The sequence below is a fragment of the Rhizopus delemar genome, genomic scaffold (genome assembly GCF_000149305.1).
Source record: "Rhizopus delemar RA 99-880 supercont3.1 genomic scaffold, whole genome shotgun sequence".
In the NCBI taxonomy this organism is placed as follows: domain Eukaryota; kingdom Fungi; phylum Mucoromycota; class Mucoromycetes; order Mucorales; family Rhizopodaceae; genus Rhizopus; species Rhizopus delemar.
The window spans coordinates 4,860,475-4,877,685 of record NW_027137827.1 but is presented as its reverse complement, the minus strand read 5'-3'; the positions used below and the strand labels follow the sequence as shown (position 1 = coordinate 4,877,685).

Here is a 17,211-nt window from a genome sequence, read left to right as displayed (position 1 = left end):
CAAATAAGAAGCTGCAAACTCATACATTTTAACATTATAACTTTCTTACCTCTTAGTGAACTGTTAGTTTAATTAATAATAAGCGTGAGACATACAGGTTTAACATAGGTTCGAAGGTAATTTGTCTCTATAAGCGACCACGAGATCTTGTTAAATAGATCAGGCTTGTTTTAAAATTTAAAGAAACTTGATTTGAATAAAGGGGGATAAAATGAATATTATTGACCTTAAGGGACTTGCCTCGCTTGTATTTTAAAGGGTAGTATCAAATGAGTTAAGGAGATAAGGATACTTGATTTAATGATAAAATGCAGTTATAAATATGTGGAATATAAGGATATTCAGGTTAATTAATATTGAAGATAAGAGAAATAAAAACTTGTCCGTTTTATAGATAAAGGAAAATAAAGTTTGATTTTGAGAGATGACTTAAGGTTCAAAAATAGTGAATTCACAAAATACAACCATCATTGGTATTAATATCAACAGATTCTCCGTTACAACATTACGCTGATGGATGCAATTTTTATCAAAACATACAGTAAAATATGACCGCTTTCTATCAAGCAATACATGGGCCAGCTATATATTCTAAATCTGCCACAAGATATTTTTTGGAGAGTCTTTTGGCTTATTCTTTGTTTCTTTTTCAACATGTTTGAGTACATAATTTACCATAGTGAATATTTAGCTGTTATTTTCTTTATGTATATTAAAGTATTTTTTCTTTGTGATGATGAATAAAGCAATAAAACATACTACTACACTAATTGGAAAGCCAAAAAAGAATTTAGGCGTGTAGGATTATAAATTGAGTAAATGATAGATTTCTTTGTTTTGTTTGCTACTAATATAAACATAATTTATAGATTTATAAGTGCTTACTAATATATCTTTTGTTCAGTTACTAATGATTTAAATAGTTCTTAGATTTTAATATATAAAAACGATTAGTTCATATCGTTATACGAGTACATGTTACTCTTTTTTTTTACAAATCTAAGGGAATTGTCTAGAAAAGAAAGGAGGAAAGCTAAGTGAAGAGAGCAAGGTACTTACTTATATTGAGAATATATGATAGCAAATATGTTGCTCAAATACTATTACAAGCATATATACCAATATGTGATAGAGGACTAGATAAACTCAAAAACATCTTGTATACAAGACAAAATATACAATTATTTATATACTCCAATTTAACATAAAGATATATATACATATATAGATATCAATGTATCTTTTCAGCTTAAAATGAATGTTAAGTTGCATTCTTTTTCTAAGAAATCTAAACTAAATGAGAATAAGATACAAGTAAAGGTAATAAAAAGATAATACACATTGACAGAAGATTTTCGTTAGTTATACAGTTATTTTCGAATACTTAACTGAGTGAATCAAAAGCACAGCTATAAACAACATATTGCTTCTTTTATATTGATACTTCTTTATTTCTAGCAGGTAGTTGATAGGCTTTTGGAAATAAAAAAAAAAAAAGAGATCATTATGGGAAATTAAAGCCCGGTTTGTAACCAATCCTCTGTTTATGTGTTAGAGATCATTCAAAAACATATGCACAACATTAACACATTCATATTTGATTCATTTTCTTGAATATGCTCTCAATTATAATATGTGATTTTATTTTTACTGTATCCTTTACAATGAGGTCTGCTGATATTACAAAGTATGACAAAGTAAATAAGTTGTATTTAATAAGTATTCTTGATCGTGGAACTGAAGCTTTTTGCTCCCGTTTCTCAGAGGATAAATGCTCCGCTGTTTCACCGTTATTTATGTGTAACTTCCTTGACATATGCAGGCTCAAGCTTTAAAGTTGCAAGGGACTCTACAAATTGCAATTCCATAATTTTTGTTTACATTCAAGACCAAATTTGAGATTATCTTATGTTTTTGGAAATAAGCTTGGGCTATTGCATAAATAAAGGATATAAGTGGTTTAACTATTGTTTATTTAATAATAAAAGGGGCTTGTATATATTTTGTTTTGTGTGTGCGTTTTTTTTTTTTTTTTTTTTTTTTTTTTTTTTTTTTTTTTTTTTTTTTTAACAATTGGAGTAAGCCAATGGCCATACAAGCAATTGTAAGTACAGCTACAGGATGGATATTAGTAGCAGATGAAGTACTAGTGCTATGGTTAGCAGAAGGCGAGCTGGATGCAGCAGGAGAGGCTACACTACTGGATGCAGCAGCAGTAGTAGCAGCAGCCACTACACTGTTAGCGGTGCTTGATGCGACAGGCAAAGCAGATGACGATGCAGGCACAGCGGCACAGATACCTTGAACGCTAGCTGATTGAATACTTGCTTCAGAAGAATAATTAGGGCAAAGATCGTAACATTGTAAAATCAAACGCTACACAAAAAAAATTAGAGCCCATGAGAAATTATGGTCTAGCAATTGATATTTACTTGAGCATCACATTGACACTTGTAATCAACAGGTCCACACTTGGACAATACACTGTTCTGAATGTTTTTGCATTCATCAAAGCTATAAATAATAAGTATCATGTAATCACTTTTCATTTTTTGATTTGATCCCTTTTTCCCTTTTTTTACTTACTTTGCTTGAGCAGCACAAGTACCATCAGCATATACTTGATGGAGACTCAAGACAGCAACAAGGATTGTGATTAAAGTAATGGATTTGTACATTAAGTAGTTTAATATAAAAAGAAAAAGAAAGAAGAAAGAGAGGACAAAGAAAATTACTGCAATTTTTTATTTGCGGATTTATTTTAAAAGCCTCCTTACATATACCCCTAATAAGCTGTTAGAAAATAGAAAGGGGAACGAATTGAAAGCCTCCCTCCAGAAAAAAAAAGCAAAGAATAACAAAAAAAAAATACAAAAAAAAACATTTTAAAAGAAATATGAATATATGTTGTATTTTGAAGTCTTTCATCATACAACAATAAAAAGTATATCACCTGTAATGAAAATAGACATTTAAAAGAAAAAGATTATTAGGAGAGAATTTAATGGTGTGTTAAATTTACAGTATTTCCAGATGATTTTGTCGCGAATGAAAATTTTTTGTCGTAATCTCAAATTTTTCTCATCGTATTTTCTTATTTATTTTGTCGCATTTAGAAAATTAGGTTAGTGCATTTGATCATTTTACTTGTCGTCTTTTTTTTTTCATTTGTCACAGTCATTTATTTTCTTTATATAATAGTAGAAAAGACTTTATGCTCGTCGAAATATTTTTCTTAATTAGATCGATAATTAATGGTTCATAGAAAGAAAAAAAAATCATATAAAAGACATAGTTCAAGAGCAGCCGTGTTATTTAATTCTTGATTCATTTATAAAAATGCTTATTTTCCTACAAACTCCTTGATACAGTAGGACATGGTTATTGAAATGGGAAGATAGAGATTTGGAGATATATTCCGACAATTATAATGGTTTCAATAAGGAGTATCCTAATAATCAAGTCTAATCGGAAATGAAGAAAGTGCCAGAATATGGTGTTGGAATAGTATCATCTGTTGAAGTAATAGGTGTGTTTTACTAAGTAATATATATGTAATCAGGACATACTGTGCAAGTAGCTTTATAAAATGACAATTATTTTTGAAAAGGTGGCTGAAGGAGCTTTTAAAGAAAAAGATTCATGTAATTACTTTCTAATAGTATGTACTTTTTCTAATGTCTTAATGCTTTGCTCTTCTCGTCTCCGAATAACAGGCTTCATTTAGCTCAAGGTTGTTGATTAATATATATTCCCATTCGTCTAACACTGTTCGTTCTCTCTATCTGCAACTTGCTATTCAAGTAACACATGGTTTATCAAAGCTGGTATACTTTATATGTATATTGGCATTTGCTTGGCTCTTATTCAGCCTTTATGAACCCCTTTCATATTTAAGCTACTATCTTTCATCAAAATTTATGAATTGCTCTGGTTATGTTAAACAAGTTATAAGCCTCGACTTTAAATATAAATTTTCAACAAACTCCAACAAATTTTATTTATGATTTTTAACATAAATATATTTATAGCATTAAAATCGAACTGGGCAATTTCGATTACGATCCTTTGTCAGGTCTGTCAAATCAATCAAATCAGTAAGTTTTACTAATGTTCGGTGTCTTTTGAGATATTTGCAGATAATAAGTTTGAGAATTAAAAGGGAAATAGTACTTGAAAACTAGTGAATGAGTCTCTATGTAACCTCTTTATTAGGTTTCAAGGCGAGAGAGAGAGAACCCATTTAATCAAACTACGCCTTTATATAGGAAATGAAATTATTCAGGGACTGAAATGAGTTCAAGGTCAATTTTAGTATTGAACTTGAATAATATAAATATTGTATATGGTTAATATTGTAAATGGGTTTTAGAGAATATGTAATATATAATATTATGTATTCGGTACATGTTATTTCTTATATAAGATTTGAGTAATCTCATACGAATAATAAGTATTTAATGAGGTAAATACGATATCTTTGCTGCATAATACTTGGTATATCTGACTTTTTACAGAACTTCCAAAAGACATGGCATATAAGTAGCAAGATATTCAAGTTTTTAAGGTTTGTGAAAACTGGAAGTTGTGCCAAGGAGGAAGGGAATTCAAGGTGGCTGATCTCATACATAACATAAAGTCCGTCATGGTCCGGTCTTGTTAGAAAAAATGTAATAGAAAATCCTATATTTACAAAATTAGCCACTCTCAAACACAACTCTATGGATATAGATATAAGAAAATTGAATTACAGTGGATCTGAAATGAGATTGAAGACTTCAGGAGGTGCAAGTCAATAGCTTCCTCGCTAAAACAAGCGATTCTCGCCAAGTCCATACATAACGCCGCTTTGTTACATGTTGGTTCCGCAATTTTAACTTCACCGTGTCCAAGAGTATCACCAAACTTTAGCCGGTCAACAATAGAAACTACAACATCTGGTCTCAAAGGCAAATTGGGACTAATAACTTTGTTTAGCTACCTGAACAATACTGATCTTTCTGAATTAGCAACAACGCAAAACAACAAAGAGTCGAAATAAGTATTCCAGAGCTCAGTTTCACTAATGATGGCCACATCATTTATGGGATTCTTGGGCAACTTTTGAATCCTAAGGCGAAGATAAGAAGATGAGAAAGTGAGAAAGATAGAATGGTATTTAATGGAAAGAAACACTTACAACATAGCGAGACCCGCTATGAATCTCTGTTTTTCATATGGCATCTCTGATGCGATTTGTAATAACCCTGCCGTGGTTAACAGTGTAACTTGTTAGTACTTGGGATTTGGTTTGTGTTAAGTGATGTAGATTTATTTGATTTGAGGTTTGTGGCCTTGAATAACTTGAGTTTGGTTGACTTGACTGAACGTTTAAAGTTATTTTGACAGAGTAATTTGTCTTTGAGTAGTGACCACCAGAGCTTTATAAATCAATAAGATTAAGAGTAAGATTGTTTAATAAAAGATAAAAATAAAAGGGGTCTTTCTTGATTCGTGATAATTCAAGTATCATATCAGAAAAAATAAGTAAAAATAAAAAGAAAAGAAAAGGTAATTGTGACCCAATAAGAAAAGATTGCTTTTTAAGCGCAAGAAGATTTGATTTATTGAATGTCTGTTATTTTGTTTAAAATATTCATCTTATTTATATAAAAAAAAGGCGTGGCTTATTGTTTGTGTTGTTTGCAATCTATGTCGACCGACATCAAAAATTGTTCTTGTGATCAGCATTGTTCTCTTGATCCAAAATTTCATCATTTGTACTACAACAGTACTGATGTGATTCCGGAGTCTAGGTTCATAATGTTTTCAACGATACTCACAAATTCTGCTGGAGTAAACTTGATCTCTGGGAATTCAATTTTCTTCTGGAATTCATCATGTATTTTGGCTAACAAAGAATCAGTAAAGATTGAACGCATCAATTGACTGTACTGAAGGGGTTGTAGCAAGAGGATATTATTTAATTACAATAATTTCTGAACATATTCTTCTATCTGGAGAGTCTGGTTAACTTGTAATATACGTTTCACTTTGTTTTTAAAGATTCGGAAGCAATCTTGGATATCATTCAATGGCTCTTGTTGTATTTGTTCGTGAGGTGTAGGTTCTTGTGCCGGTTCATTGGACAAGGGCGTCCTTGCTTTTTCGTCATTCAAATTGACTTCACTTGCTGCTGCATCAGGTATAATTTCTCCTGTTCTTGCTTGACTTTATGTTGACAGTTTTTCATCATCATTTCGTAATTCATTAGCTTCCTGTTCAGCAACATCTTCGACATAGTCAGCACACCATTAGCACAAAAAACAAGTTCAAACTGTTGAATTTTAATGAAGTACACGCTCATATCCAACAAAAAGAATTTATAGAGTAAATGTTCTATTATATTAAATTACTTCTTCCATTTTAGTTTTGAATCAATTAAACGCTATTTTCTGTTAAAAGTAACTAACAACAAATTTGAGCTTTAGCCTCCCAAAAAAAAAATCTGGTTCCAAAACAGTATACCGTTAACTCTATAATAGCCTCCAGCATATAAATCTAGTATATACGATCAGAATAGCTACAAATTAATTCTTTTAAATTCCAGAGTATCCTTTATTACTCAATACAACGGATACAATTACCATCTTGTTGCCAACAGAGTATACACACATCCTACTGTTGTATTTATTGACACTAAGCTTTACTGTGTAAATTTAATTCGTAAACCTTTGATGATAACATACTTTCCAGCTCCTCTTTATTAGCTACCATTACCTGGTCGTAAACTTTCAAATAATCAGTAATAAAACAAACATGAAAAAAAAAAAAAAATAGATATGTGGTTATACTGCTATTTGAATAGTAATAGATTGATTATATACTAAAGATATACTTTAATTATAACACGCTGTGGTATGATTGATTAAATTGTTGTTTATAAAATTTAATGATGCTGAGTACGTTTAGTTGATGGTATTATTTTATATGCCCGTATTTCTTTTCATCACAAAAGGGTGTGAATAGTACAAAAGAAGTAAGTATCTTGGTGAAGAGTAGATAATGTCAGTGATAGTATATAAACGTTTGTTGTAAAAAAAGTAACTGATTGTAATTGACATTGATAAATATAAGTCTTAATACAAGATCATAATTAAAATAAAATAAAATACAGGTTTATTTAAATAAGATCATGCTATCAATTCCAAGTAAACATGTATTGTATTCATGATGGTTCTTTGATAAGAAGAAGCATCAACTAAAATAGCAAGACATTTTCCTGTTGTCAAAAAACCCAATCCAATGTCAGGAATACTACTAATCTTTCACATAATTGAAATAGCGTGTAAAATAAGGTTATTAAAGTCAGTGAGGAATTTTTAGAATAAAAAGATAATCTATGACAGACATACAAAGAACAAATGAAAGGCTTTTATAATTATAATTATAGATGACACTTGCTAAAGTACCTGAATCTTAGAAGAAGGCTTACAATAGAGGATATCAAGCCACTCACTCAATAAGATATAAATATCTGCCTTCAATTAGAATAATTTTTACTTTAACTTAAACTGAAATAAAGATCAGTCTCAAAAAGTACATACACTGTTTCTTGATCCTTGTTTCCATCTTTTCTTTTACTACCCTAACCATTATACAACATAATTAATTATAGCTGTAGATCTAGTATGAATAAAAATCAATATAAAGATCTGTTCCTGATTATGCAAGTGGATTGTTTTATAATTATTTCTTAAGTAGATCTGATTTTTCATTTATGTCTCATTACATCAGGAGTTATATTAAAACAACTTGTATTGAATTAAAAGAGTGGAATAAGTTATGACCGAATAATAGAGAAAAGACTGAAATAAATCTTTGTAAAGCATTCACTACTCTGATTTCTTGTAAATTGAATATGAATCATGTTTAAAGTATGTTGGGATACGACAACGTGAACACAAAGGAATCGAACAATAAGTATTTGTTTGTTAGCCAAGCTTCCTAAGATAGAATTTAAAAATTGTAAATTGGAACAAAAGGCCTTCCTCTCTTTATTCAAACAATGTTAAAAAAAAAAGTACACCCACTGCAGGAATTGATGACGTCGGCCATCACGTGATTAGATATAGTACAATTTATTATAAAATTCATAAAAAATGTGAAGCCCGATTGGCCAAATTGGATACGGCGTCCGCCTTCTAAGCGGAAGATTGCGGGTTCGACCCCCGCATTGGGTACTTATTTTCCGTCTATTCCCGGATAAACATTTATCCGGGCCTGCCTCTTTTTTTCGAACTACCTAACAAGAATGTGTTGTTGTAAAGATGTAGACTTTGATTTTTGACCCGAAGATACATAAAAATCAATGCAAGGTTCAAAAATTGAAGGATGCTGTAGCACAGCGACTGTAGAAAATTCAATTATTGGTGTCATGAATCTTGCCTGAATTCATACAACTTATGAACTCATACAAAATGAAAACTTTTATCAAAACACCACCAAAATCAACATATAATCAGAAAAACCAAAAGATATATAGATAGCCTAATATTTCTTATTCTTTTTTTCTGGGCTTCACTTACTTTTTTTTTTCAATATTCTTTTCTCACTACTTACTTTTTGATTATTTCAATAAATATCATTCAAAGTAAATCTCTTTTATTTTTTCTTTTATTTTACTTAACATCAAGAACAAGCAGTCCCTTGAAGTATATACTCTTCATTGTAAATCCTTTTTATTTTGTTTTTATTTTATCTTTTTATTTTACTTTACTCAAAACAGTTTGATCTACTTAACAAGATCTAGTGGTCACTTATTACAAGCGAACTTATATTCAATCTATTACTATTTTGGGAACCAAACACTATTCAAAACCTTGATCTCAAGTCAAAAATCATTTATAACAAGCCTACCTTATACTATAAAAACCTTACAAACTCCAATCTCACAATACTCAACCCAAACAACAACCCGATTATAAAATAACATTTGGTGGTCACTGCGAGGGACAATTACACTATAATTGGAAAATACTCAACTATTAACAAATCAAAATTTACAAAACCTTAACTCACAAGAATTCACTTGCTCAAGTACTCAAACAACCTACTTACAAACTCAATAACAACCAATATGACGACTTACAATACCGGACATATCGCGTTGGCCAATAACTACAGCTATAAATCTGTACCCGTTGACTTTCATGGGTATGAAGGCGAAGATTTTCGTTACTTCCTGGAAAGACTTGAATCTTACCTTGTTATCAATAATGTAAATGACACCCGTAAACTCGCAATTCTCAGATCCTTACTCAAAGGCGCTGCAAAAGTCTTTTTTGAAAAAGGCATACTCAAGAAGCTTCCCGAAATCAAATACGAGCAAGCAATTGAAGCTCTTAGAAGTCAATATGTCACAGCAGAGCTCATCCAAAACTATGAATTGAAATTTAATGATATGATTCAAGGAGAACAAGAAATCCCCTCATCTTCTTAGCTAGACTACGGGAAGCATCTGATCTTGCCAATATCGAAGATGAAGCTGTAATCGAAAGCCGATTTAGAGCTGATTTACAGCCAGAAATCAAAAGATTTTGCATACAAAGTAGCTCGAAGGCATTAAAAGATTGGATGAACCACGCGGAAGGTTGGTGGAACGCAAATAGACCACGTAGAATTGCTATGGTAGATAATCCCTTTATCCCAAGAAATGCAAATCAAGCATTGGTCCATCCCAGTGACGGCTATTATCAGCCGCATCATACACCCAAACCACAACATCGAACTTATTGACGATTATGAATATGGTGTACCAGCCTTACGTTACCGAGAAATTCAATATACCAATATATCAGTATACAAGTCAAACGATCATACCATACTTGCTATCAACTAGTTAGCAACTATGGATACATCCAAAGGATATCCAAGTCAACAACATGGTAATCGAATCATCACAGACTTCAGCAAATTTACAACCATCAACAAATTATGGAGACTAATCAACAGCAGGATCTAATGGACCTTATTCAAAAGACTATTCGTATGGAGTTCAACAATTATCAACAATATCAACAATCTGCCAGAAATTACAACCGCAATAATCGATACAATAATAGTAGCAACAATAATGGCAACAATAAATATAGAAGATACAACAATAATAGGTACAATACACAAATGGACAATAACAACGTGCAACAACAAACATCCAATACAATTCAACCGTCAAAACACTAAATGGGTCAGTTGCCTTTAAACAAGGAAATGGTCAATCAAATACCCAAAATAATACAGGATCCATTAATAACACACAACAACATCAACTAAATGCCTTATTAACCGAAACGGAGAATAAAAAGTCAAAACATAATAAAGATCTATATGCAGCTATCAGAACCTTCGGTGACTAAACGAGTAACAACAAGGAGTCATATTGAAGAAGTTAATCCGACAATCAGACCAAAGGCATCAATACAACCACAACACATTGACGTCGACATGGACTTGCCTATACAAGAAAAGCCAAATCGTAAGTCACCTAGAGTAAAAAGAACGCAACCTGACATCAAATACGACATTGCATTAGATTTGTTACGGTACAAAGCCGATATAGCTACATTTGCTGGGATGATTCTATGCAAATTGTCTCGAGTGGATAATTTCATATGAAGAAGTCTGTACCATACATTTTTAGGAATATGCGGTTTTTTTTTTTTTTTTTTTTTTTTTTTTTTTTTTTTTTTTTTTTTTTTTGTCCTTTGGAAGGGTATAAAGCCAGAAAATTTAATAGTCACTTGCGAGCAGCGGTGATCTATCTAAATTCGGAAAAACATAAGCCAAAATAAAACTATTTAAATATGAAATGTCCCTAGACACACAAGAGTGGCCTGAAAAACAGTCTCTAGGACAAACTGTTGGTCATTGAAAATTGCCAACCAGTGAGCATGCCAAATGAACCAGAAGGTGCGACTAAAGATACTTTCATTACGAAAGGCAGAGAGCTTCTTGGCAGGGAAACGTAAATGATACAATGCTGCTGTAATTCCGTCAGTAGTTATAGACAAGGAGCCAAAGAAATGTTTCCAGATACGGGCCCACACTTCAAATTTTTTAGGACAAAAAACTATAAATTGTAGCTCATCCTCCAAATTGGACTGTTGACAAAACTGACAACAGGGAGAGAGGACAGAAGGAATCAGTTAGTAAAGCTTGTTAGAACAAGTTTCCTTGTTTTGCAGCAAGCAATACCATGGTGTCCTGACCTTTTTAGGAATATGGTGCATAGGGCTGCTGATAAAAGCTTTCCAGTTGTTGTGACTTATATCTGTGATTTGTGAATTTGAGTTGAAGCTAAACATTGTCTTTAGTTGACGATTCTTCATTACTGTTATATTGTTTTGTGAGCATGATTAGAATACTGTATTTTTCAAATTTTTGGGAAAAATAAAAAAAACAATTTGAAAAAGAGAGTTGAAATAATTTAGAAAGAAAGTAGTGAAGCTTTGGTAATAATTGATAGGAGAAAATTGGGGTAGTTTGAGCTAGAACAAGCAGTGAAAATAAAAGAGAAACACCAAAAGATATAAATATATAAGATGAATGTTAGTAAAAGATCATCACAAAAAGTATTACATACAACTCATCCCCTAAATAAGGGATAAGAACCCGTCATACAGTTCCTATGCAATCCCCAGAAGAAGCGGAATTCATGTATCCAGGAGGTGTTTCATTATAATGTTGTGAGATGTATGTAAAAATATAGTGTATGTTTTTAGCAGCCATCACATCGCAATTCCATATCGTACTATAACAATTACACTTGGGGACGACATGTACTTTTCGTTTTAATCCGGCTGAAATAGTGTTCCTTTAAACCTTGTAGCCTTCAGTATTCAAATTGGAAACACCTTCAATAGACTTCAGATTCTATAAACATAGCCAAGAGTAGTAGGTTTTTGAGGAACATTCGCTTGAATAAATTGCTTTTTATTAATTTTCTCCTATATCATATGAGGCCATTTAAGATAGTGGTATGGATTCGTGTAAATATTTGTTTCAGTTGGATACTTGGAGTTGGAAGTGTCATATTCCTTCTAATGTAAAAGAGAATCTTTGACAATATTCTTGTTAATGTATTTCTTCTCAACAGAAGATGATCATTTAGAAGTAGAGGGGCTTGATTTCTTTTGATAGACGTGATGAGCAAGAGATTTTCTTTGTTCTCCAGTTAAACTATCACCACAGAAAAGATTGTGGCCAGGTTTGGATAAAAGACCAAGAAAGTAGAGGATAGTTCTTTTTCAAAGTTTCTTGAAGTGTTATTACGCACTAAAGTTTCATGCTATTTTGCTATAGGTGAAACAATTGTTTCGTACTCTTGACCTTTGAACTCATCCAAGTCTATTTGTTCAGGTAAAAACTCGCAATGTTTATCAAAGCAATCCCTGACTTTTTCATTAGCTTTCTTTCCTTGTCCAATAAAAAAAAATGAGAAAAGTGGATAAATCAAGTTGGGAGTAATAGCAGCAATAACTTGCTTGTTCTTTACTTGATTAAGGTAAAAGTAGGTTGCAAGCATAGACCCAGCATAGATAACTTGAGTTATATGAGACACTATTTTTTGGATTTCCAAAATTATATTAGCATCCTCACAAATGTTGTTCAAATTTGCCTTGATAACCGAAGTTTTTGTAAACTCTTTGTGTGCTTCTGTCTTGCTCTTGCTATGGTAAGGATACCTGGAGCTAGAAGACCTTGCATGATCAATTGCATCATAAGTAGGATGCTTCCATTGGCTTTGCGTATGGTCGTTGAACCTCTTTTTTTCGACGATTCCAAGAGCTACTTGCTTGACCTTCTTCTTTTGAAAAGCTTTAGAAGTATTCTTTTATTGATCATTGGAGCTTTTACTAGCTGATATAGAAGGAGTAGCAGCAGCAGATGCAGAAGTAGCAGTAGCAAATAAGTCTGTATCATTGTTATAATGTTGGTATAATTCAACATGAGAAATAATAAACATACTCGGAGCTTGTCCTTATTCAGGCGTTGCAGATGTATGCAATATCTCTTCCTTAAGTCTATTCCTCTTTGATTGGACTGCCTTTTTATTATTGATGGGTGATTTTCCTTTGTCGAATGCTGTTTGCATTAGTTTGCTCAGTTATGTAGAGAAAATACAAGCTATTGCAAAGTATGCTTGACATCTCTTTAAAATCCTCAAATGAATCACTGGATGTCATATAATGGAAAGCAGGCTTGACGGGAGTTTAGAAATCATTATCAAAGTCTTCTTGAGCATGAATTTTTCCTTGAATTGTTTGAAAACCTGAGATATTAGCTGCCATGCATATATAATTTTAGTCTTGTTTTATTGACTGATACCAATTTCATATGATGGATTTTGTTTCCCTCTCGATTTTTTGAAAGATGAACTCTTTTGAGCTAGAGGGTCTAAAGTAAGCTTCTTTTTCTGCTTCATCTGCATTTGCTACTGTAAATAGTCTTACTCTTGAGTACGAAAAATAAAAACTCATATTTGATTATGTTATCTACTTTAATTTATCACACGAATTTATCAAGAGGACCAACAACAGGTTCTTTATTAAAAAATGTAAAATATGGTGTTAAAAATGATCTTTTGAAGGCGGTGGCATTTTGACTTTTCGAACTATAGAATCTTGTTCGCAAGCTGCTATAACTGGTTATCAGGGATGGATAAGACATCCAATTGCATTCTTTGGCCGTTGCCTTTGGGAAAAAAAAGTCTTTAAAACTTTCAAAATAGTTATTCACATTTTCTAAATTAACGAATATAATTTTTCTCATATATCTAGAAAACACTATAATAAAGTGACCCTCACCTCCATTTTTTCGTAGAAAGCGACTCTTGATTTGGTTTCCACAGAGCTCATACTGATGTCTATGATACACCTTTCTCTTCTTATTTACTTTACTTTTACTTTTTTTGTCCTTGATCCCAAAGGATGTTTTTTTATCCTCTTTCATTTCTTTTTGATCTGACTTGGGTGATTAAGGTGTATTAAAAACATTGTACACTCATTTAAAACTTTTTTTAATATAAATAATTAAAGTTACTAGTAATAAAGTTACAATTACACTAAACTTGACAGCTTTTGTGTAAAAATGCCTGAACATTATAAGCGAGTAATTCAATTTCTGTCATTATTTAAGTTTTCTAGGCATACAAAAGTAAACGGTACGTAATTTTTGTGGCATCAAGTCCCGTTCAGCTTTAACAGCTAATTCAAGTTAGCACAATAATAATATCAGTATTTGATGCTTTTATATAACCTTGAGGATTTGCAATAGAACCAAAAGTTTTGAATATTGTTCAGTTCTAAAAGTAGTAATAAATTAAGCATAAATTCGTTTGTAATAAGACCCCCGGATCATGTTTAGAGCGATATAATGCAAAGAATAAAAAAAGTAAAAATAAAAAAATAAATAAAAATAAAAAGAGATTGGAATAAAGTGTATGTGCTTCAAGGGACTTGACTTATTTTTTATGTTATAAAAAATAAAAGAAAAATAAAACAGATTTTCTTTGAATGATATTTAGTCAAAAACAATCAAAGAGCAAAGTAAGTGCTTCAAAAGCAATTCAATAAAGCTTTCGATTGCATGAAGCTTTTATGGATTTTGTGAATGTTTGTGTACTTTAAATTCAATGTATATTGTTACAAAATAGTGCTTTGTAGGTTTATGGGTTAAATAGGGATTAAGTTTGCTTGAAAAACCAGATTTTAAGGTTAAAATTGCCGTGTGAGTTGATATTTAATATAGAATATAGGTGGAAGCTTGATATAAGTAGTGATCATCAGATTTTATATGAAAGATCAATACGATGTTTCTTGATAAAAGGGTATAAAAGAAAAATAAAATAAGGGAGCAGGAATTTTTATAAATAAAGCTAGCTTGTTTATTGAGTAAAGTATAGAAATATAAAAGAAACTTGACTAATAATTTTCTTCTTTGGCTGAATGGTTGATATATATATAGAGTGAAGATGCTGTCTGATGCTGAATCTATTTCTAATCGTAGGGCTTTTGACATACATGTTTTTGCAGCGCCACTATCAACTAAAGCTTTGATGTTTATATCGCCGGTGCTTACGGTTGAATAAACAGTGGTCGTGTTTAATTCATCTTCCAGTAATGCCATGGTTTGTTGCAATTGCTGAGATGCTTTATATTGTTTTGGCTTTCGCTTTGGTCTACATTCGCTTACAAGTTTTCTTCTTAATGAGGGCGCCACTGTAATTAAATCATTTATAGCTATATCGGCTTTGTACCGTAACAAATCTAATGCAATGTCGTATTTGATGTCAGGTTGCGTTCTTTTTACTCTAGGTGACTTACGATTTGGCTTTTCTTGTATAGGCAAGTCCATGTCGACGTCAATGTGTTGTGGTTGTATTGATGCCTTTGGTCTGATTGTCGGATTAACTTCTTCAATATGACTCCTTGTTGTTACTCGTTTAGTCACCGAAGGTTCTGATAGCTGCATATAGATCTTTATTATGTTTTGACTTTTTATTCTCCGTTTCGGTTAATAAGGCATTTAGTTGATGTTGTTGTGTGTTATTAATGGATCCTGTATTATTTTGGGTATTTGATTGACCATTTCCTTGTTTAAAGGCAACTGACCCATTTAGTGTTTTGACGGTTGAATTGTATTGGATGTTTGTTGTTGCACGTTGTTATTGTCCATTTGTGTATTGTACCTATTATTGTTGTATCTTCTATATTTATTGTTGCCATTATTGTTGCTACTATTATTGTATCGATTATTGCGGTTGTAATTTCTGGCAGATTGTTGATATTGTTGATAATTGTTGAACTCCATACGAATAGTCTTTTGAATAAGGTCCATTAGATCCTGCTGTTGATTAGTCTCCATAATTTGTTGATGGTTGTAAATTTGCTGAAGTCTGTGATGATTCGATTACCATGTTGTTGACTTGGATATCCTTTGGATGTATCCATAGTTGCTAACTAGTTGATAGCAAGTATGGTATGATCGTTTGACTTGTATACTGATATATTGGTATATTGAATTTCTCGGTAACGTAAGGCTGGTACACCATATTCATAATCGTCAATAAGTTCGATGTTGTGGTTTGGGTGTATGATGCGGCTGATAATAGCCGTCACTGGGATGGACCAATGCTTGATTTGCATTTCTTGGGATAAAGGGATTATCTACCATAGCAATTCTACGTGGTCTATTTGCGTTCCACCAACCTTCCGCGTGGTTCATCCAATCTTTTAATGCCTTCGAGCTACTTTGTATGCAAAATCTTTTGATTTCTGGCTGTAAATCAGCTCTAAATCGGCTTTCGATTACAGCTTCATCTTCGATATTGGCAAGATCAGATGCTTCCCGTAGTCTAGCTAAGAAGATGAGGGGATTTCTTGTTCTCCTTGAATCATATCATTAAATTTCAATTCATAGTTTTGGATGAGCTCTGCTGTGACATATTGACTTCTAAGAGCTTCAATTGCTTGCTCGTATTTGATTTCGGGAAGCTTCTTGAGTATGCCTTTTTCAAAAAAGACTTTTGCAGCGCCTTTGAGTAAGGATCTGAGAATTGCGAGTTTACGGGTGTCATTTACATTATTGATAACAAGGTAAGATTCAAGTCTTTCCAGGAAGTAACGAAAATCTTCGCCTTCATACCCATGAAAGTCAACGGGTACAGATTTATAGCTGTAGTTATTGGCCAACGCGATATGTCCGGTATTGTAAGTCGTCATATTGGTTGTTATTGAGTTTGTAAGTAGGTTGTTTGAGTACTTGAGCAAGTGAATTCTTGTGAGTTAAGGTTTTGTAAATTTTGATTTGTTAATAGTTGAGTATTTTCCAATTATAGTGTAATTGTCCCTCGCAGTGACCACCAAATGTTATTTTATAATCGGGTTGTTGTTTGGGTTGAGTATTGTGAGATTGGAGTTTGTAAGGTTTTTATAGTATAAGGTAGGCTTGTTATAAATGATTTTTGACTTGAGATCAAGGTTTTGAATAGTGTTTGGTTCCCAAAATAGTAATAGATTGAATATAAGTTCGCTTGTAATAAGTGACCACTAGATCTTGTTAAGTAGATCAAACTGTTTTGAGTAAAGTAAAATAAAAAGATAAAATAAAAACAAAATAAAAAGGATTTACAATGAAGAGTATATACTTCAAGGGACTGCTTGTTCTTGA

General features: G+C 32.1%; 6 protein-coding genes and 1 non-coding gene across 7 annotated transcripts; 2 read left to right on the top strand and 5 right to left on the bottom strand.

Moving 5' to 3' along the window:
• Positions 1 to 1,901: 1,901 nt before the first annotated feature.
• On the bottom strand, positions 1,902 to 2,678 carry RO3G_01887 (uncharacterized protein; the record flags this gene model as incomplete). The annotated part of the gene is made up of 4 exons (XM_067656478.1): positions 1,902 to 1,931; positions 2,113 to 2,376; positions 2,433 to 2,514; positions 2,587 to 2,678. 4 exons carry the CDS (start codon positions 2,676 to 2,678, stop codon positions 1,902 to 1,904), a joined length of 468 nt encoding a protein of 155 aa, XP_067512579.1.
• A 1,876-nt stretch (positions 2,679 to 4,554) lies between these two features.
• Positions 4,555 to 5,223, bottom strand: RO3G_01886 (uncharacterized protein; the record flags this gene model as incomplete). Its single annotated transcript, XM_067656477.1, has 3 exons — positions 4,555 to 4,655; positions 4,857 to 4,960; positions 5,180 to 5,223. 3 exons carry the CDS (start codon positions 5,221 to 5,223, stop codon positions 4,555 to 4,557), a joined length of 249 nt encoding a protein of 82 aa, XP_067512578.1.
• A 2,925-nt stretch (positions 5,224 to 8,148) lies between these two features.
• Positions 8,149 to 8,222, top strand: RO3G_19023. Its single transcript has one exon. It is a non-coding gene; the product is annotated as a tRNA-Arg (tRNA).
• Positions 8,223 to 9,118: 896 nt separating this feature from the next.
• RO3G_01885 (uncharacterized protein) lies at positions 9,119 to 9,481 on the top strand (the record flags this gene model as incomplete). Its single annotated transcript, XM_067656476.1, has 1 exon — positions 9,119 to 9,481. The coding sequence occupies one exon, from the start codon at positions 9,119 to 9,121 to the stop codon at positions 9,479 to 9,481; it is 363 nt and encodes a 120-aa protein (XP_067512577.1).
• A 2,662-nt stretch (positions 9,482 to 12,143) lies between these two features.
• On the bottom strand, positions 12,144 to 13,006 carry RO3G_01884 (uncharacterized protein; the record flags this gene model as incomplete). The annotated part of the gene is made up of 3 exons (XM_067656475.1): positions 12,144 to 12,219; positions 12,363 to 12,858; positions 12,898 to 13,006. The coding sequence occupies 3 exons, from the start codon at positions 13,004 to 13,006 to the stop codon at positions 12,144 to 12,146; spliced, it is 681 nt and encodes a 226-aa protein (XP_067512576.1).
• A 2,032-nt stretch (positions 13,007 to 15,038) lies between these two features.
• RO3G_01883 (uncharacterized protein) lies at positions 15,039 to 15,396 on the bottom strand (the record flags this gene model as incomplete). The annotated part of the gene is made up of 3 exons (XM_067656474.1): positions 15,039 to 15,050; positions 15,121 to 15,260; positions 15,366 to 15,396. 3 exons carry the CDS (start codon positions 15,394 to 15,396, stop codon positions 15,039 to 15,041), a joined length of 183 nt encoding a protein of 60 aa, XP_067512575.1.
• Positions 15,397 to 16,400: 1,004 nt separating this feature from the next.
• On the bottom strand, positions 16,401 to 16,763 carry RO3G_01882 (uncharacterized protein; the record flags this gene model as incomplete). Its single annotated transcript, XM_067656473.1, has 1 exon — positions 16,401 to 16,763. One exon carries the CDS (start codon positions 16,761 to 16,763, stop codon positions 16,401 to 16,403), a length of 363 nt encoding a protein of 120 aa, XP_067512574.1.
• Positions 16,764 to 17,211: the final 448 nt, after the last annotated feature.